We start from the raw sequence: 22,334 nt of genomic DNA, 5'->3' as shown, positions 1-22,334 counted from the left end.
TATTTTTTTTTCAGGTGTTTTTGTTACTCTCTGTGGTCATTGTGTTTTTGTTACTTGTAGAAGAGATCATTGTAACTAACTTCTTTGTTTTCTTAGGTTTAAGTGAACTTCTAATAATTGGTACTGATGGACAAGTGTTTCGGTTTACTGATATAGGTTTGACAGCATTAAAACAAGGTTAGTCCTACCAGCTGTTAACTGTGGGTGACATTTTAATGCAATAATGTTTCTCACTTACTTGATTTTCCAAGTCTTGTATTTAGTCTTATGTCTAGAGACAGAGAAGAACACCAGTATTTTTTAAAAAAAATATAATGAGCAAAAATAGAAGCATATAAGAATTTCCGTTTTAGTGTCCAAAGGTTATTATATAACGTCATAAGTATCGGCTGGTCACTGTCTACCGAAATTTGACATTTGACTATCAGGATACAAAAATCAATGGTCAATTTAACTGCCATCTAAACCTGCCTTTTACAAGCAAAAAACACTCCTGAAATTTAAGCAACAAAAACAAATATTGTTAATCGGATCAATATTTGCAACAAGTTTCAATTGGATCAATTAAACAGTTTCATATCACTTACGGGTAAATTAAATTTTTGTGAGAATAACGCCATTTCTTTATTTAATTAGTATGCCAATTTTTCTCGCCAGTGGTTAACTAAAATATTTCTTAGTTTTTATTATTTATATGTTTCCATCCAGGTAAAAAGGGGTAATTACTTTAATTGCTGTAAACTAATAAATAGCCAAAATAATTGCATTGCCTGTCGATGACAGCTGAAGCTTAGAATAAACTTTGTGATATGATAATAATATTTTTATTATTCAGTGTGTTTATTTTTATCTTCCTTCCTGCTATTACACATATCTATATCATAATGCTCATATTAGCAATTTGTGCAATGCCTTAGTGTCAGTATTTAAAAAAAATTGTCAATGAGCTGCGCTGTTCTTAACTTTGTACATACTATTGCGATCAACAACAATCAAGCTTTTTATTTGTACATCTTTGAGCATTTCTTTTACAGTTGAATCATGCTATTAAGAATATTATATATCTGAAAAAATGATTATATAGTAAACATTGTGTGTAAGAACCTTTCGTGTTGCTTAAATATAGTTAAATTCCTTGCATGAAAGTATTTGAGTTGCTATTACACTTTCAACGTTTATTCACTTACGTTCTGTTAAATTTTTAGCCATTTCTGACAGGGATGTGGAAAAAGCGACACAGGTAATAATATGAAATTATTTGAAATAGCCTTTAGAATATGCATGATATTCACCTTTTCAACTTTTGTAGATTCAAGGTGCAATAAAAATGTCAACATTCGATGTTAAAGATTGTCACAATGTGGTTATGTGTGCATCATTCTTCATAGATGGAGATGAGAAATCTGCCCTTGTAGCAGTATGTAGTGTTTTTTCTTATTTAGACCTACATATTTCGCAGTAGCTTTTGCTGTAACTTTGTGTTAGTCTTATGACTCTTCATAAAGAGAAAAATGGTCTTTTCCTTAATAAAGGTCAGATAAGTGCATAAAGTCAATCCCATTTCCTTGCCAATCGATTTCACTTTAGTTATTTTAGCTAAATTTAAGTTTTTGTCCACCAGTGTTTCATTCTCTTATTAGGGAAATTTTAATGCACATTCCTTCATTTTGCGAATATTATTTCTAAATTTCATCACATTCTAATTTGTTATCTTGTAATTAAAAAAGACCTACATTAGTTTTTATAAAATTTTGAGGTCTGAAGTAACTACAACATGAAGTTAATAACATTAGTAAAATATTTTATTCAGAACTTTTTCTCACTAGGGGTGTGGCGATTTTGGTATGAGTGAATGGATGATTCCTAATGACAATGACGCTTTCGTGACTGATTTTTGTCAACATTTGTCACCTGGTAAGAAAATCTTCACTTACCATATGTTTTTCGGAGGTTTTAATATCATTTTGGGTACCTTAAAAAATTTTCTTTTGCTATATTAAATAGGGGTCTATCAAGTAACACAAGTTTATTAATGACATACTTAATAATTGTCCTATGGCTTTTAAGCCACTGGAACTTTGAAATGGGCTCTTTTTTGTTGCTGTTTTTACTACTGGGACTAGTGCAATATGGAACAGTACCAGTCTAGTGTAGCAGTATGGAAATTATTAGTTGTTGAATGAAGTGTTAACAAGTTAAAAGAACAATACCAAATACAATGTTTGTTCATCAATTTTTTCGTGATTAAAAAGTGTATGAAAAGTTGATCTTTATTCGCTACTTTTTAGTGATCTGAAGTTTTAAGTTGCATAATACTTTGCTGTGTAGATAATTTGATCAAAAAAAATTCTTTGAGTGAGTTAACAATGTCACGAGAAAAACATATTTAAGTTTGGTGTGAAAAAGTAAGAAAATAGAGCAGACATTTTAAAAATTAATTTTAATTTATTTTACACAAATGAGTGTTCAAGGTGCTTGTTTAATTTTAAGACTTTAAGAAAAGGCGCCCATTTAAAGAAAGGTTACGAGGGAAAACTCATTAAATGTTAAAAAGACATTAAAATAATCTTAAGAAAAAAGAAAAAGTATAAATACAAAATTAGTTTGATTGTATTGTTTTGGCTTTATTGAATAATTTCCAATTGAATATTCAGAGATGTTTGCATAAAATATTTTCCATCAATAGGGCACACTATCAACCAAAGGTGCAATTCAACACGATACTTTTGAACACGATCTATTGTATTTCTGATTCCAAAACATTTTCTGTTAATTTTCTTAGTCACAAAAATAGTTAGTTCATAAGAATGACTTTTTTATGTTAAACTAGGACATTTCAGCTGATTCGTTTTTTGTTTGACCCTGCACAAATACTTTCTTAGTTTTACCTCAATTTTTGTCAACTTGTTTTAAAATAGCATATAGTCAAAACTATAAAAAGCTGTTTCTTCAAATAATCATGCAATAAGTACATTAGTGTTGTAATAAAATTCGCCATGTAAATGTATTTTAATATATATATTTTATTAAAAATAAAATGTAAAAGCTTTTTGGCTTACGCCATCATCATTACATTAGTGTTAGCTAAAGAAAAAAAAGTAAAAAGGGTTGGTCTGTCAAAAATAACAGACAGTCAATAATACCAAGCTACTGTGTTAAACAAATATGATTGGGTGCCTTCCATATACTTATGTCACACAAAAACGTTCCCTATTTAGGGGATTTAACAATATGACGATAGTGAAACGACACCACAGAGGGTATGCATGAGTGAAATATATATATTGTAAAAAGTGGTGTCTGACACATCTTTCAAGAGAGAGAGAGAGCTCACTATCAAGTTTGCTACTAGGCTATGTATTTTAGCAATGTACTAAGCTCTACTTTAATATGATTATTCCTTTTCAGTGGAACTTTAACTTTTTTTATAAGTTGCTTTAAATGTGGAATTTAATTTTTTAAATGGACAAAAATTTAGTAAATAAGTTTAGCTAAAATTTCTTCCAATTAAAATGCTAGAAATTTGCTAGACCAAAAAATAAGGGAAATTAAGGCTGTCACAAGTTGGAAACCTGATCTAGATTTTATATATTTGTCTCAGATTGAAAACTGCTCGATTTTACCTTCCTTAGAGAAATCATACAATGTATATAATGTCTTAAAATATCACTCAACCCTATTGTTATTTTGTTTGTGTGTTTTTGTGATATTCAAAATAAAAGGAAGGGGGCGCTATTGCCCCGTGTACAATCAAGCGGGTGGATTAAACCGTAAAATAGGCGTTTAACTTTTACGATGATATTTTAAGTTTAATGTAACTTCAAGAAGTGAAACTGGGGATTATATAAAAATACAACTTTTATAGAAATTTTAATGAACTAAGATCGCTAAATCCAGTTAGATAAATTGTAGAATTCTAATGTGTATTGTATTTTACACATGATTTTGAAATGATACTTACATGTCCAGCTTAGTGTAGACACCGTCAAACATACAAAGGCCTGTATATAAACTTCCAGTAGACCCCGGAGAAACTGTCAAATATTTTTTGCTGATATTTCACGCAATTTTACTTTATTACTATGGTCCTCCCTGATTTTTTTGAAACTACAAGTTTAATACTTAAAGGCTTGCAACAAGAGACAACCAACAGCTTAAACTTAAGATCATGAACATTGCAATAGAGCAAAAACAGGCAGTCAAGTATTTAGGTACTTTTATCGATGATAAGCTAAAGTGGACAGGTCAGGTAAGTGCTGTTAAGCACAGAGTCTCTTAAAGTAATGGCATTCTGCATAAAGTGAAATTTCTTATTTCGATAAGTGTACTTGTAAACATTTATTACTAGTCGATAAAGCCCATAGAAAAATCCACTGAGGCAGGATAAAAATGAGAAAGAAGCGTCATTTGAATTTTGATGAAGTCAGCAACCCATCCACACAAAAAACAGAAATAAAACCTTGTTTTCAGGTTGCCTCTATTATGTTGAGCTTAAACTGCGGATCAAGAAAATGTTTATGATCATGTGCTTTTGATGAACGGTTAATGAGATAACAGAGTTTTAACATTTGCTGACATCAGCAATGGCTTGTCAAAACCCAAAAAATTTTTTCTTTTATCATATAGATCTTGAAACGCTGATCAAGAAAATGTATAGGATTATGTACTTATGACAAATGGTTGCAGAGATATTAAGGTTTCAAGGTTTTTTGATGACATCATCAACCCGTTCCATTTTGAAACGGACTTGGGGACCGACGTTTGGGAAAATAACCCAAATTGGGCCTAGATAGTCCCTAGTTATCCACGCTGTGAAAAATCATTGACGTCACCACCTCGTTTCCAAGTTATTTGGCCTCAAAGTTTTCAGTGCATTGTAATGGCTTCACTAATGTCAATATACTTTCCTTTGACATCAATTTTATTTTAACATTAAAGTTTGGTAAATTACAGAACAATTTTATAAGCAATGTTTTAGAGACTTTATCAAAGAAAATTGTGAAGAACATAATCCACTTTGCAAAAGTCACAGACAGACAGACAGAAGCTCTGTATTATTATAAAAGATTTTACATTGTTGGCTGTCCCTGTTAATTGTTTGATGAAACACAAGAGAATAAATAAACATAAAAAATAAATGTAAATATTACATATCTATTGTTTACGATATTGTTTGTGATACTTAGCGAAATATTTTTTCCACAATTTTCAAAAATATTTTGTTGTATGCACGACTCTAAACAAAAAAAACATGCTAGGATTATTTAGAAAATATGTCATTTAAAAAACTAATATTGCACACATGTGGCATTATAACTTTTTTGTGTGCACAAACACAAAATGGTATAGGTACCAAATGGGTATGTGGGTTTGTCCATGTGATCACCTGCCATTCCTGGTGAGACGTGTTGTTGCTTTATTTTGTAGCACGAATCTGCAATGTTAAAATTAATATGAAAAGTAATGTCTTTTCTTACCTGAAAGAAGTGCTTCTTTTGTTGAAATTTTATAACCACGCTGTAAAATTTGCTGTCCATTAAACACCAAATGTAAAAATGTAACCTACTTTTTGGCATAGAAAAATTCCAGAAAGTAAGTATGTTTTTTTTATTACAGATGTTGGTTTTCAAAAAATATTAGAAACACCAGATGGTCAATATATTGTCGCACTTGACACTTCTGTAAGTATCCTATTATAGAGACAAGGAAAATAAAAAGAATGTTGCATAAAAGTTATCTCCTTTCTTTTTTGTAGAACCAAATAAGCTTATGGTCAAGACAAAGTTTTATTTTTCTGGAGTGCTGGTCGGAAGCTAATGTTGAAAACTTTATTTTATTTTTAACAAGCTCAGTTGAGACTGATTCTCAATCAAAGAACAGGTATGATCCAACAAGCTGTTAGGTATTTACAAGAATTGGAATTTTATAACCTTGGGGGAATTTCGTTTATTGTTTTTTATTTATGTTTTATTTAGTCAATCACGAGAAGAGTTAAAAATTGTGTTATTGACGACCCCTACAGCTGACAAGGTTACCTATTGAATTTCTTTTTGCTGTTTCAGTTATTTGATTTTTAAATTCTATCCAATAATTTAACAGAAAATGAAATTTTTTTTGTTATTTATTTTAGAAACGTGAATTAATCGTATTATCTTTACCTGATTTTGAGCATGTCTATACGCTTAAAGTGTCAGCTTGTGCTGTTCTTGCAATGCTACCAAGTCAACAGGCAAGTGTTTTAGACAAAGATAATTTTTTTGTAGTACACTTTTGGTGGCTTTGGTTTTATAATGGTCATTTTTGTATTGTACTGACAGGAGACCATCATGTTTGTTGAAGGAGTCGAGGAAGAAAATTTAGATGACAGGTAGATTATGTTGTTTCTTAATGAAATTCTTAAATGTCCATTTACTGTGGCTGACATTGTTCGCTTGCAGTGCAGAATGTTGTTGGTGCAATCCTTGTTAAGTTATGCCAGATTTTCACTTAGAATAAGAATAAGATTGATATCTTAGGCAATTGCCTAGTTGAGCAGGTGCTGTACTTTCACAACTTCCTACTGCAGCTCAAATTGGAGGTTTAAAGGAAATAAAACTCACCTTGGTAAGAGGGCATTGTGGGTAAATAATACTAACAACAACAACAACAATAATAATGTCATAATAGCCAAAAAAATAACAAACAATATAGTTATTAATAATTACAAGAACTTAATTAAAACTGTAAGAAAAAATTAAAATTTATGCATTTATATTTTTTTTCTAGCATGGAAGGATATGAAAATCGAGATTTTAATGTTGCAACAGTACGAATTCGCTGTCTCATGGAAGCTATTCCACAAAATAGGTGAGACTTATTGTTTTTCACTAATCAGCAAACAAATTTTTTTAAAAAAAATCCTTATTTATTTCCCTTCTTTTTTGCTTATTTAGATTTTCCAGACTCCTTCACAAGAAAAAATTTAACGAAGCTGAAGAATTTGCAAAGGCCTTCAATTTAGATGTTCAAGTATGTCATGTTACTCTTGATCATCACAATAAATACTGCCTTTAGTCTTTTGAAGCTGAGAATTCCACTTGTTCAAATTTAGTTGGTTCATAAAGTAAAAAGCCATTATATACTCGACCAGCTTTCTCCATGGGGAACAGATCCGCATGTTGATACTGGTGTTTATGAAGAACTAATGTTAAAATTGAAAAGCTGTTTGGATAAAATTGAAGTATGTATCTCTTAACGTTGGTGTTGTATTCTGTATTAAAATTTAGTTCTCATTTTAACCCTTTGAATACTACAGACGTATTACCTGAAGTACAACGTTTTCCTGGCCACTATGGACTTACATATGTGTGCCATTCTATATTTGTCCACCAAATTTTTGTTTAGAATTCATGTTTGTGTAACCATGAACGTATGAGTCCATATTTTGTACTCTTAAACCACCAACGGAAAAATAACATTTGCCACCTCGGTCACTTGGGGGTTTTTTAGAGAGAAAAAGTTTTTGAAAAAAATATGTATTTACGAATAGATATACATATCCTAGAAATACATTGAAATACTTAAAAAAAAAGTCACATTTGGAAAAACTTAGTATGCATAATTTTAGATATATGTTCTTTTTTCTGTTTCTCTTCTTCTGAAGATGAAGTAGAGGAATTAAATTCTTCATTTAAAGAAAAGTATTCATCTGAGTCAATATAAGCTCTTGCCAATTGTACAGCTTGTAGACAACCTGTCTTAGGAAGGCAAAGACATCTGTGGTAGCTGACAAGAGAAATTTTATACAGGTGCTTGTTGGTAAAAGGAGAAAAATTAAAAATTGTTTGGTATTTAATCGTTTAAAGTAGATAAAACTATTGCAAATCCTTACTTGAGAAATAAAGTAATGATGTTAAAAAGTATGTTTGCATACCAGGTCTGGACTATAGCACTTTCCAAACAATTTACTCCTTTCTGTACTTACCCTGTAATATTTCTGCAGTCATCTTGTAAATTTCAAGGTATTTATTTTGAAAACACTCGAAGATTTTTTTTTTTTGTAGGATAAAGAACATCTTGTCAATTGTTGTTTACAAGCGCAGTTACCAACACTAAATGCTACATATGATTTGTTAAATTATGCCAGAGAAAAGGTAAAGAACCCCTAAAATTTGTCATGAATAAAAAAATGAGGATTACGTTTTCATAGAGTACATATTTTATTAGGTGAACTTTGAATCAAGGGAGTTTACCAAATCTTCAAGTCTTTTTCAAGATGTAAGTACCAGCTTTTGTAATTTATTCTTTTTTTATGAAACGGGGTAAATGGAAAATCGTGTAATATTTTAATGTCCTTTACTTAGCTTCTTGATGGCATAAATCGTTTGGTAACCTTTGAAGTTGCATTTGGCGTAAATAAGTTCAGGTAAGCTTTGATTGTCCTAATTAAATTATTTTAGGCTGTTTATTTTGAAACCTTTCATTATTCCAATAATTTTTTAGTGGTTCAGCTTGGGGAGAATTTTTACAATCATCACTTATTGATGAAGTTATCAAGTGTTTTATTGATGCAAACATAACATCTGGTATTATAATATGGAGAAGACATTCGGTATGTTTATTTAGCTGTTTAAAATCATTTTTTTATTGGCTTGTAAACTTCTATAATAACTTTATTCTTTTTAAATTTGTATTTTTGCATATAATTTCCAGAGTGAGTTTAAATTCACGTATCCCAAACTGGAGCAAATACTTCATTCTATCTCACCAAGTACACCATCCTGCAAAATCATTCCTTGGTTACGAGAAGATTTTGTCCCGTTTGTTTTGACTATGCTTCCAGAAGGACAGGTATTTTATTTTTTAATTTTCGTGCTCTGGAAAACTTTAATTTATATTATATTTTTATACTTTAATTTTTTTTTTTGTTAGTCTATTTTGGCTGATTGGCTCGAAAACACAGCAAGAGGTTTGGAATCAACAGAAAAAGAAAATTGGCCAGACAATGCTTTAGATCTTGCCGAGGTCATGTATACAGCTTTTTCCAATGTCAGTCAATCAACAGAAGAAAGAGGAGAAGCAACACCAATGCAGTTTGCTACAAAGGTAACAGTATACATTCCTTTTTAAAGGAAAATTAACTGGCTTTTTCCAAATAGGCAAATTTTTTTTTCACCCAATATGTACTTCTTTAACAACCATTTTTAAAGCTTGAGTAATAGCAAAACCTTATTACCTCAATAACTTATGCTTGGTTTCTAAACTCACTTCCTTACAATTGTGCAAGCAGCTTTAAATTTGTGTTTTTGGCTACCAAGTGATATAAACATTTCTATTTTTTTTAGATCTGCAAGTTAAGCATACCATACTTTGATCATGCAGGAGATGCTATGAATGCTGATATGTCTGTTGTAAGTTTTCTATTGTTGCTGTAGTAAATACTTTATAATTTCTCAGCTGTGCCAATGTGTGAATATTTTGTATTGATTATGCAAAACACAAGTCTTTTTAGTCTGGCAATCGTGCAGCTTTTTAAAATCTACTTTGACATCCTTAAAATAAAAGCAGCTGCTTATCTTTTGCTATAACCAATGGCCTAAAATAACAGTGGCATGACATGATGTACTCATTTTAATTTCTGGTAATGCTGAAAAGACTAACTTTTAAATATTTTCAATATTTTTCATAAATAGATTTAGTTAATGATTTCCTTATATGTTTATTACGGGAAAAATATCCCCATATACTTGCCATATACTTGCCATAACACTCTACTCCATTTTATTTTCTAATTTTTGTAATGTAGCAAAAGACTGCAATTGCTTGCTGTTACTGATCAAGTAACATAACGTACTTAAAAAGTTCTTCTTGTTTTTATGTGTTGTCTTACTTTTATGTTTTTCTAAATGGTTGAGGTACACTTTACCATTTCCTTGTAATAAGAAAGATTTTGCAATAATGCAAAATTTTTTAGAGGGTGCAACCTATACATAACTGTAACCACCTGTCTGAAAACAAATATTTTCATTGCAGCTTGCTGTTTTGTCACTTTATCATGTTATTTTTTTCTATCTATAAGTGTACAATGTCATGTCAACCACTGTTCTTGCTTATGTGGTAGCACACATTTATTTTCACAAATATCATGAATATCAAATTCTTCTTAGATTGGTTTGTCTTCTTCCATGAAAAAACTTGGTGATTTAGTAAAAAGTTTGCGTGAAGTAAAGTCATTGCATCATGAATACAATTGCAAGTTATCATTGGACCAGTTCTGCTCAGTATGAAATTATTTCCTCTTTATTCATTGTGTGTCCTCGCTAGTGAAACATATCCAAGCATCAAAAAAATCCTCACCTTTACTTTTAGGAAGATACACGCACTATTGCATTCAGATTGTTAAATCGTATTGCTGCAGCAGAGCTTATACCTCAAACAATCAAAAAATATGTAAAACCGTACGTTATTGCGAATAACATGAAGTTGGATCAACTATTGTATGAATATATTGTGGTAAGTGCATGATAACTAATACTCTTGATCATTTTGAATCTGTGAGATTTGTGGCTCGTGGCCTTGTGGTTATGGTATTTCCTTCGTAATCACAGGGTCCGTAGTTGGGTCAACAGCACAGGCATGTTTAGCAAATGTCTTCACCACAGCTACAGGTAAACCCATGCCATGTGAGGAAAATAGGGTAGGCATTGCCGGTGTATAGCTAATGTATATATTCAGAACACAGGAACCACTTTGATAACAATGTTTAAGCACGAAGTGGCTATATCCTGTATAAATACTCGGAATAATAATAATAACAACAAATTAAATTGTTAAATTAATTAATTTAATTTTCTCTGTTTTTTTCTTTTAGGAATTTGTTGGTTTAAACAATCAAGTTGCAAGTCTTTGGGAACCAAAAGTTATAGCAATCATCAATGAAATTACAAAAAAAGAGGTTACATTGTTGCTACAGATCATTTTGTATCATTTAAAGATATTAGCTGAAAAGCTGTAAGGCACTGAAACATTAAATGACTATGTAGGAAGAAAAAAAAGTTGAACTCATGTCGGTACACGTCAAAATTCTATTCAAATTGCTATTGTTTGGCATCCCTTTGATAACCATGCCTGAAGTGCATTTTACTGGATATTAACAATTATGTCTTCCTTTAACGGGTCATTTTTTCATATATGTGAAAAAGCGTAATTTATACACCAGCACAACTATTCTGAAGCTGTTATGCTGTTTTCTCTCTCTAGGAAAGAGTGAGTTGTCATGACTTTTAATAATAAGTTTTTTAACCTTCTGTTTATATAGTAATACTGAAAAATTTACTAATGATATCAGTCAAAAATGGAAAAAAGTAAAAGTTTATATATAATCATTTTTCTTTTTAAATTGTGTAATTTCATAAATAAATCCAAAAGTTATTAAAATTTTCACTAGGCTTATTTCCTATATTTTTTCTTGTTGATATACAAAAGGCATTTTGAAATAAACTATTGTTTGACCCACTAATCAATTGCATACTTCTATAACTTCTATAACTGACATACGGACTGTTTTCTTAGCCCTAAATTTACTGAAACTGACATGTGCCAGAATTTAAAAAGACAACATTAATAGATATGCAACTGATGGCATCACAGATAATTTCGATAGAAAAAAAAGAGTTTAATCTACTTCTTTATTTCTACCTTCATGGAATAACTAAGTGATTAAAATTCACAACCATTCATAAAAAATTATAAAAATAAAAATAATAGCTTAGCTATATCGGGAAAAACAACAATAACTTTATTTGTCACAGACATACAAAATTGCATCTTAGTGTATAAAATTAGAGATAAAAAACTTAATTAATTAATTGATATAATGTTTACTGTCCCTTAGCCTCGTTGTGATGCTACATTAAAGTTAATGCTAAAAGCTAAAACACCATGGAGCCGTGAAGTTGAAGACCTTGTGTCTATTCAGATGAAAGATAACCCTGGGTAATTACACAATTTGAAAATTTGAAGCTGTTTTTTATTAAAATTTATCTAAACATTTTAATTTCTGTGCAGCAATGAAAAATTACAGCGCCAGTATCAGTTTGCAAGTCTACGAAAAATGATGGCTGGTTATGGAATTCGAGACACCAATCTTGCAGACATGTCTCGCATTAAGGTAATCTTTCTCACTAAATTTATTTGGTAAGCACAAGAAAAGATAAATGTTAATATCACTTCTTGATTTATCATATAAGAATGTTTATATTTTCTTAGGCTGTTATAAAATACATGTTCAGTACAGACAATCCTGATTCCTTAAAGGATGCTCTACAGGTAAAAATTTGTTGTTCTTTGTTCCTTTTTCATTGTTTTTATATATTCGAAATATGTTTGTAATATATATAAAATGCTTTTAGATCTGTAAACATTTCCCTGCTGTTACTGCTGCATATGTGTATTTTGTTCGCATCAAATTTTGGATTTCTACAAACAAGGTACTTATGACACATCAGATTACTTAAAATTTATACATACATCTGTGTCTCAGTGGTAACTTTGTTTAACGTATAATTTTTTTTTAGATCGAAGAGTCATGCGATCTTTTAAGAAGTATACCATTGGCTGATGCCATGAAATTATCGCAATACGCATTAATGGGTGCGGATAATATGTCGTGGAAACCACTGGATGAAGAGGTTTAATATTTTAAGTTTCGAAATGTTAATTTTGCACTGGTAAACCTGTTTTTCTAAGTCATACTTTTGTTGTTGTTTTGTAGGATATGGTTGAACAGATGCAAATGACAAAAGCAGTTGTAATGATCCTTACTACAGTTTCCAGATTAGGTTTGTGAACCTACTTTAAATTTTATTTTTCTTTGGCACTGGAGATGGAGAAGTTATTTTAATATAATTAAACTAGTCAATAAGGCCCATGGAAAAATCAACTTAGGCAAATTTGGGTGTTTGGACTTTTTGGAGTTTATTATTGCCTTTATAGTAAAGATTTAAAACGCTGATCAAGAAAGTCTATAGGATCATGTACTTTTGACGAACTGATAGATATTGTGATTTAAAGGTTTTTTGATGACATCACTAGCCCATTCATTCTGAAACCGATTCAAGGACAGAGATTTAAGAAATTTACCCAATTTGGTTACAGGTTGTCCCTAGTTTGTCATGCGGTGAAAAATAACTGACGTCTACACCTTGTTTTTAAGTTATTTGGGCTTAAATTTAAAACTTCATTGCCCACTACATTAATTTAAATTAATATATGGAAAATAAATTAGTGTTATTGACGTTGCAACATTGATTTTACTGATAAACATTTGTGACATGAATTTTTAGGCGATATAAATGGAAAATAAACACATGTTGAAATTGCCTCTCACAAACACACTGACTCATTATAATATTACAAGAGATAATAATTAATTGTTGTCTGTTCCAACTATTTAAATTTAAATTTAATCACTAAAATTTCCTCTAGAAAAATAATTTTTTGTTTTGTAAACCCAAGCAATTGGTTAGTCCTACTTGATGTTCAAGAAACAAAACACTATGAAGGCCAATGCTGTTTGTTATTTTTGTTATGTGTTTTCTAAGTAATTTTGGGTTCTATTCGTTTTCCAAACAAAACGTTATGAATGAGGTATAAACAGTTAAAACTTACCAGTTTTTAATTCCCCTATTTGTAAAACCTAACTGCAACTAAAAATTTTCTTACCATAATTTTGCATTTTTTTTAGATCAGAATTTTAAAAACAAATTTAGAAGTACATTGAGCAACTTGAAAAGTATCCATAGTTTACAGGTGTGTTTAGCTGTGTTTAATGTGCAAGAGTTGTGTTGTTAATTTTTACAGCCATCATTAGTTTCATTTCTAAGCTTCAATGTTCCATGGCTTGTAGCCATATTTAGCTGTAGTCTTAATGTAAAGCTTTCTTCTTACACCTATGTTTATTTGTATGGCTTTGAGCTAGTTTAGCGTCACATGCAATTTATCCTTACGTGGTGTACATTAATGTTTAGTTCCATTCTTAATGACAAGGTTGCTATAAGTTATGCGCATTTGTAATATACTAGAAAACATATGCTGTGAATTATTTTAGGTTGAATTTGGTTTATTTCTGTCTTTGACGGAATATAATAATGAAGAAAAAAGACTACAACTGGTGAAAAGTTATGTGAAAAATCCCAAAGAAGTGTTAACTAAAGTAAAGTTTATTTTAAGTTCATTCAGACCCATTCAGTTATATTTTTTTGTTTACAGCTCTTATTGCACTCTATGCAATTTTGTTAAACTTTGGCTTTTTTTTATTTAGGTTTTACCTTCTGTTTTGAAGAAATCAAAAGACCGTATTTCCTCTGTCTTAAGACTGATCAGGTAACTGGAACATTCTTTTAGTACATATTTTGTGTTGTTTTGGTATATATATTAAAAAAGAAAAGATGATGAATGTGTTTATATTTGGTCTAGATTTTCCGAGTTACTAGGTGTAAAGGGTGTTGATTTGGATAGCTTGTTGTTGGATGTTTATAATGAAACTGGTGAAACGAAAAAACTTCATCACATCACAGAGTAAGTGAAATTATGCCTCATTAGTTTATAAGGGACTATAATTTTTTTTTAGTGTCTCCTTTGGACCCACTCACGAAAGTTAATATTTAAGACTAGTGAATAAGCCTGTTAAAAAATCCACTTAGGGAGACACATAATTAGCAGGATCAGCTATTTAAATTTTGATGGCGTTGGCAATGACTTGTGGATAAGCGAAAAAGTCTATTTTGTAGAGCTTGAAATGGGAATCAAGAAAAATGTATGGGATCGTGTGCATTGATAATCGGTTTATATTGGTCTGTTAGCCCGTCTGTTCTAAAACGGATGGATTGACCCAGTTTAGGAAATTAGTTGCATTTTGTTCCTCAATTACTCACACAGGAGATGATGTAAGTTTTCCACCCATTTTCAAGTTTTTTTGTCCTCAACTTGAAAGTGCAATGCAAGGGCTTCACTAGTCTTTTTTAATGTATTGACGTCACTTTGATGCAATAAAGCTGTGCTGTAAAGTCACAAAGTTAGCAAAAAAGAAACAAAAAAATGAACATATCCTATTTGCTTGGCAGAGACAGACACACACAATTGTCAGATTATTATATTAGATACAACCAAAGCAAAGTCAGGCTTTATAGGTTAATGGTATTTCACTGCTTTTTTACACACTTTAACTGTAAAATACTACGTAACATTAGTGCAGAATAATAAAAAGGGGGAAATGTTCTCTAGCTGTGAGATTCATTTCGGCACTGTATTTTATAAAATTGTTGCAATAAAAGAATTTTATTGTTTGTGGCATTAATGAGCAAAGTTTTTTTTAAATAAATTTAAAGTTGCTACACTTCTAAAAATCGATATTGGAGGACATGCACATTATTTTGTGTACGCTATTAAATTGCCACGTGTGCGTTGCCTGCACGCTTGTCACCATGCACGCAATTTAAAAGACCTGGAAGCACTTGACATTTTAAATATTTTTTCCGCTTGCAGGAAGTGTGTTATCACAATTTCCCTTTCATAGTATTTCCAAGTATTTCGTTCCTCTGTATCTTTTGTATATCTAAAAAAATTGCCTATCGCATCCATCCTGAATGACTGGTTGCTAATAACAAAGCATCAAAATGCATCAAAATCCCTGTGTTTTTTTTTACCTTGTGTTAGTCTAAAATTTCAATGAATATTTTGTCCATTCCTTGTAACAAGAAAGATTTTGTATCACAGCAAAGTTTTTAGAGAGTCAAACCTCTACGTAGCCATGACCACCGTCTTAGCAAGTTTGGTCATTACTTCTTGCTGTTTTGTCATATTTTTTCAACTCACTTTTTTATTTATTAATGAATAAAGATTTTTACTGCAGTGTTATGTTATTTTTAGCAAAGTAACAAAACTGGATGAGAATGAATACATGCACACCACGCACAAGCATACAAAACTTCTTTCAAAAGTTATTGATTTACTTATGAATGGAAACGACACAACACACTGGGTTAAAACCGCTGACTCTGCACATTCATTTGTATCACATGCCCTCTCACACTGTACTGAAGGTACAAATATTTATTTACTTCCACACTTGATTTTACACTTAAAGGGCACTTGAGGTATAAAATGATGTTGGACTTATATTATGGAGCTTAAAAAATTGGTTAGCAAGTCTTTTTAAATTTTTCTCAAGATATTCACATGGAATTTTCTGGGTAAGCTTGTATAGGTCCTATATGTTTACTCACAAAATTTGGTTGCAAGATGACAAGATCCCAAGTTATGGGGTCGTCAGCAAAAAATTAAGAGGCCTGGAAGAGCAAACAAGACTCGTTTTGGCAAAAAAAATTATGGTAATCAATTTATCTTGATAATATCTATGTGTTGATAAAGATTGAATGCACATGCCTTAATAACAGGTTTAAAATTACTAATGACAAAAAATGTCAAAATTTGCTATTCCCTATGACACTAATATATATCATTCATGCAGCATAATTAAATCTGAACTAAATATCTTGAGAACGAAAAAACTTTTTAAAAATTTTTAAAAAACTTCCAACATCATTTTATACCACTATATATCTTCATTTTATATGAAACATGTATTTAAAATTGTCGTTTTAGATTTATTAAGTGATTACCTGTTCAGAAATAAGATGCTTCGTATCATATCTTTTATTTCTTCACAATGTGAAAGCACAGACTTTCAAGATGATCCAAAAAGGTTTGGTTTCTTTTTCATAACAGAGTGGGTTATTAGCAATTGCTAAATCCTTGAAAATTGCCTTAGGAATACTGTCCTTTATATTTAGTATTATTTATTGATGTTTTCCATCATGACTGTAAAGTAATCAGAAAAAAATGTTTGCACCAAAACACCGACAAATATTTACTTTAGCCCGTACTTCAGTTTTGTAAACAATTCATTTAGACGTTGGAAACACGCCATTTTAACACAGTAGTGTTGATATCTTCAATTTTTAGAATTGACGGCTTGATACATCAGTGGATAGAGGATCAATACATAGACGATAGTTTAGTTTTGTCATCACAAGATGTGCTACCTCTTCTCCAAAGATTGTTGATGATCAGTGTTTCAAGTAAACGCTCTGCTTCTTTTTTAAAGTCAGGGAACTTTTTTGTAAAGTCACCCGCACCTGGAAAAGCTGTTTTCATTAGCAAAGTTGTTTTTCTTGTTTTGGAATGTATCGGGATAATAGCCATTTTAGTAAAAAAAATTTGAAAGGCTTATACAACCTAATATTTTTCTATTTACTTTAAGACTTTTTTTTGTCAGGAAAAAAATCTATTTCTGTAGCATAGTGTAGGTTTTAGATTCAAGCTATGCAGTTTTATCAATTTTTAGAGCCATTGGAATCTGTTATTAAATATGAATCAAGTAGATTGTCAGGAAGAGGTGTTTCATGTTCTGGTACGTCTATGTCTTTGTTTTGTCAGTTTTATTTATGTACTCTAAAAGCCAGCAAGTTACTTAATTAATGGAGATCAAATAAAATGCTGTCCTATTAGCTAGCTAAATACTTTTAACATTGAAAGATGTTGTGTGCACACACGATCTGCTATTTTTTTCCAGTATCAACTAATGATGATGGAAACCACAGTGTTTCAGTTTCAACATTGGAATTTTCAAAAGTTGCTCAAGCACTTGTCAACTTGTTGCAAGAAAACAACCAACAGGAACTTGCTATGCAAATTATCATGCTGGTATTTGTCCTTTGTTTGAACAGTTGATGTTACAACTATTACGAATAGTACCTGTTTATATTAAGATCCAATGATTGTAATGTTCAACATAACCTGATCTGACCTGTTAATATTTGCAAGTCATACCACACTGATATAGGCTTGTAGTAAAAGAACGGAGTTTTGTTCTCTTATGGTATGAAAATGTAACAGCTGTATGAGTTAGGAAATATGATGAAAAAAGATCAAATTAAGAACGTGTGCTGTATTGGTCCTATAACGGTATTCTGAAAAATACGCAATTTTGGAATTTAAAATACATGTATAATTTCTTAACTTTCATTCTGTTTGAGAAGTTTAATAGGTAAATAATTTAAGCTGTTGTTTCAGGGAATCTCCATGTGTGCACAACATACTGCTAATTTACAGATGGGCATTCCCATAGATGTGGAAGAAGACCAACAAATTGAAGTAAATTCCACTTAAATGTTTTTTGTTAAACCTTTGTACACAAAAATGTTGAATCGTTTTCTCTTCATTGTAGGTTGAAGCTAAACTGATGGAACACGAATTTAAAAGTGCACAGTTAGTTTTAGGAAAAGGAGAAGGAGTGGTGAAAGAATATTGTTCTAATCTGGTAAACTCGGTAAGTGTTGTTTTATAATGAAAATCAGAATTACTCTGCCTCTTACAAGGTTTTTAAATTTTGCACTAAAAAAAAATTTTAAAACGCCCCCTGGAACTGACCAGAATTGCTTTTACAATAAAAAGTTGTTCACAGTCTCTTCATTAAATATTGATCACGTCACAATTTTCTGCTGGCATTATCGTTTTAACACAGGTCAAAGTAAAAGTATTTTGTGGTAATCATGAAATCTGGTTAATTATTAATGAAATTAGTTTTTGGGCATAATGTCATATTTTAGTTCCCAAGTGATTTGCAAACCAATGATCTGATTAAATTAACATAAAACTTTTAGTATTACCTGGCAAATTTTTAGTCCTAGCACCCAAAATTGATCTTCTATTTTTATCGAAAAGTAAAATGAAGAAAACTTTGTGGAAATAGAAAGAATATGTCAGTTTAAAGGTCGTTTTTATTTAATTTATTTACCGAAGAAAAATAAGCACAACGTATTGACAACGTTTCGCGTGTCCGTACACCCATTTTCAAGTCTTCGGTATAGAATTCTGTCAAGTTTCAATAATTTATTCACAAATAATTTTTTACAATAACTTTTCCAATGGTATACTTTTGAAGTCTCGGGCCTGAACAATACACAGCTTTTCCTAAAACCATAAAAGCAATTATTGGACTTACTTAACTCTTTCAACTGAGTGTCTACTATCTTACTGCTTCCTTTACATTGCTTCCTTTACATTGCTTTTTTATGAAAACAAACTTGCATACTACCACTGATAATTATTGTATTTTTCTTTTCAAATTGGATAAACCTTCACATGATATTCTGTTTATTCATCTCAAGGAATGAATGTTGAACCTAATTCTAATGCTGGTGCAACTTTCATATTTTAGATTTTAAGCCACAGAGTGGTGGATCACCATTTAGCACTGTGCTATTTGGATGTTTTTCCAAGCAAACAAGGAAATCAATTACTGTATCAACTTAAAAACAAATTTAGCAACAAGTTTACACGGATACAGGTGAAATGGCACTAATTTTACACAATAATATTTTTAGGGTGGATTTATTTTTTGGAATTTGTTAGTTACTAGTTGTTAGCTCATGGCGAAATCCACATGGGATTGCCTGGTGTACAAATTTTTAGTTTCCTGGTTGCTGGTTGTTTTGTTTTTTTTGCAAAATAAATCAATGTACTCTTCTAAAAACTTCCTGATTCTCAAAATACACTGCAAATGGAACTCCTAAAAAATAGATCCAAACAAAATTTCAACTCATTTTTAAATCCTACTTCGATTCTGTGTACATTCTCAGATTCTTTACAGAAAATATAACAAACAGCTATCTGATTTCTTAGTAGTATTTAACTGTGAGAAAAGAACTTGTTAATTTGCTCCATTTGTAATGGTGATTCATATTACAGCTTATTGCCAAAGTGGGAGTGGATTTTGCGTCTCTTCGTAGTGACACTAACTTCAGAAATACATGTCAAGCACTGAAAGATTGTGCATTCTGGGGAAGAAAGCTTCAGTTGCTAAGGGTATGTATACATTACAAACTGTTTAAGTAAGTTGCCTAACTAAAAAAGTTTAAATTCGTTTTATTGTTTAAACTTAGTTGTTGGAATACGTAACGGCTATTGTTATAACTACACCTACTAGCTCAAATATAATCATGTTAAAATTTTAAACGTTTAATTTTAGTTTAGTCTCAATAACTGTCTTTACTTTAGGTAGCACCTTTGCTCGATAGCTCCCTTTAAATGAGCACCCTGTTTTGATAAAAAAAATATTTAATGAGCACCCGTTCGAATGGGTACCCCTCCCCATTGCTATAATTAAACAAGAACACCAGCCCCATTTTTTTAAGCGAATACGATAATCCTGGTTATTCCTAATGTTATTACTCATTTTTTCCCTCCATGGAGGGCTCGATTTGTTAGTCAGAATATTGATTGTTTAATTCAAAATTAAGTTGGCTTATCAAGTCAAATAAGTAAGTTGCGAAGTTTTTTTTAGATTCCTCCACCTTGGAACATATACAGTGTGAACTCTGATACTGTTGAAAGAAGACGTATCTTGGAAATACTTGTTCAACATAAAGACATTGATATCCAATCTATCATGATGTATTGCAAGTATGTATCACAGAGACTCACTGGATTTTACACAGAGTTGCCTTTTAACCTGAAATTAGGTACCCAATAAGTCAATTAACCCGTGAATACTGACATGGTTTTACACAGAGTTGCCTATCAACCTGAAATTAGTTACCACAACATTAACCTCTTGTATGTTTCAAACAGGATGCGTGTTTGACTCAGTTCTACTTTTTTTACACTGGGTTTAAAAGTTTAAATTTGAGGAAGAAAAAACATCCAATCACCAGTTGTGTGTAAAATGCTATATAGAAGACGTCGTTGTGTCAAGGATACTGTGTATTTCCCAACATTTTTTTATTTCAGATCGTTTTCTTGTGATGAAGAGGAAGCAATCTTGATGTATATTGAATGTCAATTACTTCCATCAGAGCACTTCTCGCTCAGCACCAAAACAGCTTATCAAGAGAAGATTGATGAATGCATTTCAATGTATATGAGCAGGATGCAGACACATGCCAACCTAGAAAAGCTATTGAATAGTTCTGTTAACAAGGTATTGTGTTATATACAGCAACCCATGTGAAATTCCATTCTTCGCGTGGGCAAATTGTGTTTCACGTCGCAATTTGTATTTTGTTTTACGGTCGTAATTTCTCATCTACAAACAGCAGTGAAATTGAGGGAGAAAATGAGAGCGAATCAAAAAATCAAAAACTACATCGGCAAAAAATTAATGATGTGATTTAAGAATTTTTTTTAAAGAAATTTCTGCAGTAAAAATGAAATTTGGCCAATCAAATGTAACAATAAAACAAAGCCGAAATAGCCTAACTTTTCATTAATTTATATAGTATATAGTATATTCTTTAGAAGAAGTAAATAGCAGAATATTATTTAAAAAATGGCTACCATTACGACTTCTTTGAAGCTCTTTCCGAAGATTGCTAAATATTGCATCAAAAAAGCTCTCTGTTGTGATTTCATTGCACTCCTCTATTTAGTGTGTGACAAACCGTAACTATTTTACACCAGCGGTGGAGTTTTAATTTAGCTGGCCAATGTTGGCTGTTAAACGAAATTTATATTGCTCGCTCCTGCATGATTTGGGCAGGAAGTCAGAAAAGGGGGCGGTGGGATCCATTAAAAGCAGAATGTCGTCAACGTTTCGTTTGTATCCCAGGGTACAAACTTTCCCTTGAGGGAAGCGCTTCTCTTTAGCGAAAAGAAGAATTAATGATGTTTATGGTTTTCAGACCATGTCTTGCTGTATAACACATCTCAAAATAATTTATTTTCTTCAATCTATACAATTGTGCTGTAATTCTTTAGATCAGTCCGTATGATTACGAAAGACTTACGTATGTGTTCAAGAAAATTGCTGATATATCTGACCATGATGATAGCAAAGCTTGTTCTGAAGAGGTATTCTTTCTCATATCTTATGTTCTGTAATAGTTATTCCTGCGTGATAGATTATTGCAAATAAACACTTCACTTCTTTTAACTTAGTAGCAGTAAATATGTTTTTAGAATGTTCGCCTATTGGAGATGTTGTCTTTGTATAAACGAACTGCAACAGAGATAGATTACAATGTTGAATGTAGTTTAATGGGAAATGATCTTGATGAAGAACAGGTTCTGTATTTATTTATTTATTTTTTATTCCTGATATTAGTTGGTCAATCAGATAAGTATTCGGATTCTCTATAACATTTAATTCATCTGTAGCTTCTTCATGGTAAATCATCTGTCATTCCTGAAATTGTAAGACAAAGGCTACCTTTCCACCCGCTCGCAAAGAAGGGTGTGTCCTGGCAAGTCCTGAGTAAGTCGTATTTTTCATTGATTCTTCATTGATTTATTGCTTC

The 22,334-nt window shown here is 31.3% G+C and overlaps 1 protein-coding gene across 1 annotated transcript in view; it reads left to right on the top strand.

Moving 5' to 3' along the window:
• LOC130656317 (kinetochore-associated protein 1-like) overlaps positions 1–22,334 on the top strand; it is a 34,562-nt gene that overhangs the window by 5,230 nt on the left and 6,998 nt on the right. Inside the window, exons 6-51 of the mRNA XM_057459147.1 lie at positions 97–177; positions 1,206–1,240; positions 1,310–1,417; positions 1,827–1,914; positions 5,617–5,681; positions 5,756–5,880; positions 5,976–6,030; positions 6,131–6,229; positions 6,318–6,367; positions 6,766–6,846; positions 6,933–7,008; positions 7,091–7,219; positions 8,043–8,132; positions 8,206–8,256; positions 8,343–8,404; positions 8,482–8,590; positions 8,692–8,829; positions 8,911–9,084; positions 9,324–9,389; positions 10,146–10,259; positions 10,348–10,491; positions 10,850–10,933; positions 11,873–11,973; positions 12,046–12,148; positions 12,247–12,306; positions 12,390–12,467; positions 12,555–12,668; positions 12,752–12,818; positions 13,724–13,788; positions 14,087–14,191; positions 14,300–14,361; positions 14,455–14,556; positions 15,907–16,079; positions 16,642–16,741; positions 17,002–17,117; positions 17,384–17,449; positions 17,612–17,742; positions 18,112–18,192; positions 18,266–18,367; positions 19,259–19,387; positions 19,789–19,905; positions 20,384–20,502; positions 20,830–21,019; positions 21,796–21,888; positions 21,997–22,101; positions 22,195–22,291. Of these exons, the coding sequence (XP_057315130.1) occupies positions 97–177; positions 1,206–1,240; positions 1,310–1,417; positions 1,827–1,914; positions 5,617–5,681; positions 5,756–5,880; positions 5,976–6,030; positions 6,131–6,229; positions 6,318–6,367; positions 6,766–6,846; positions 6,933–7,008; positions 7,091–7,219; positions 8,043–8,132; positions 8,206–8,256; positions 8,343–8,404; positions 8,482–8,590; positions 8,692–8,829; positions 8,911–9,084; positions 9,324–9,389; positions 10,146–10,259; positions 10,348–10,491; positions 10,850–10,933; positions 11,873–11,973; positions 12,046–12,148; positions 12,247–12,306; positions 12,390–12,467; positions 12,555–12,668; positions 12,752–12,818; positions 13,724–13,788; positions 14,087–14,191; positions 14,300–14,361; positions 14,455–14,556; positions 15,907–16,079; positions 16,642–16,741; positions 17,002–17,117; positions 17,384–17,449; positions 17,612–17,742; positions 18,112–18,192; positions 18,266–18,367; positions 19,259–19,387; positions 19,789–19,905; positions 20,384–20,502; positions 20,830–21,019; positions 21,796–21,888; positions 21,997–22,101; positions 22,195–22,291 (4,500 nt within the window). The remainder of the gene's footprint in view (positions 1–96; positions 178–1,205; positions 1,241–1,309; positions 1,418–1,826; positions 1,915–5,616; positions 5,682–5,755; positions 5,881–5,975; positions 6,031–6,130; positions 6,230–6,317; positions 6,368–6,765; positions 6,847–6,932; positions 7,009–7,090; positions 7,220–8,042; positions 8,133–8,205; positions 8,257–8,342; positions 8,405–8,481; positions 8,591–8,691; positions 8,830–8,910; positions 9,085–9,323; positions 9,390–10,145; positions 10,260–10,347; positions 10,492–10,849; positions 10,934–11,872; positions 11,974–12,045; positions 12,149–12,246; positions 12,307–12,389; positions 12,468–12,554; positions 12,669–12,751; positions 12,819–13,723; positions 13,789–14,086; positions 14,192–14,299; positions 14,362–14,454; positions 14,557–15,906; positions 16,080–16,641; positions 16,742–17,001; positions 17,118–17,383; positions 17,450–17,611; positions 17,743–18,111; positions 18,193–18,265; positions 18,368–19,258; positions 19,388–19,788; positions 19,906–20,383; positions 20,503–20,829; positions 21,020–21,795; positions 21,889–21,996; positions 22,102–22,194; positions 22,292–22,334) is intronic.

This window comes from Hydractinia symbiolongicarpus, chromosome 9 (genome assembly GCF_029227915.1).
Source record: "Hydractinia symbiolongicarpus strain clone_291-10 chromosome 9, HSymV2.1, whole genome shotgun sequence".
NCBI classification, from domain to species: Eukaryota; Metazoa; Cnidaria; class Hydrozoa; order Anthoathecata; family Hydractiniidae; genus Hydractinia; species Hydractinia symbiolongicarpus.
The sequence above is the reverse complement of the archived record's forward strand: the minus strand, read 5'-3'. Positions and strand labels throughout refer to the sequence as shown.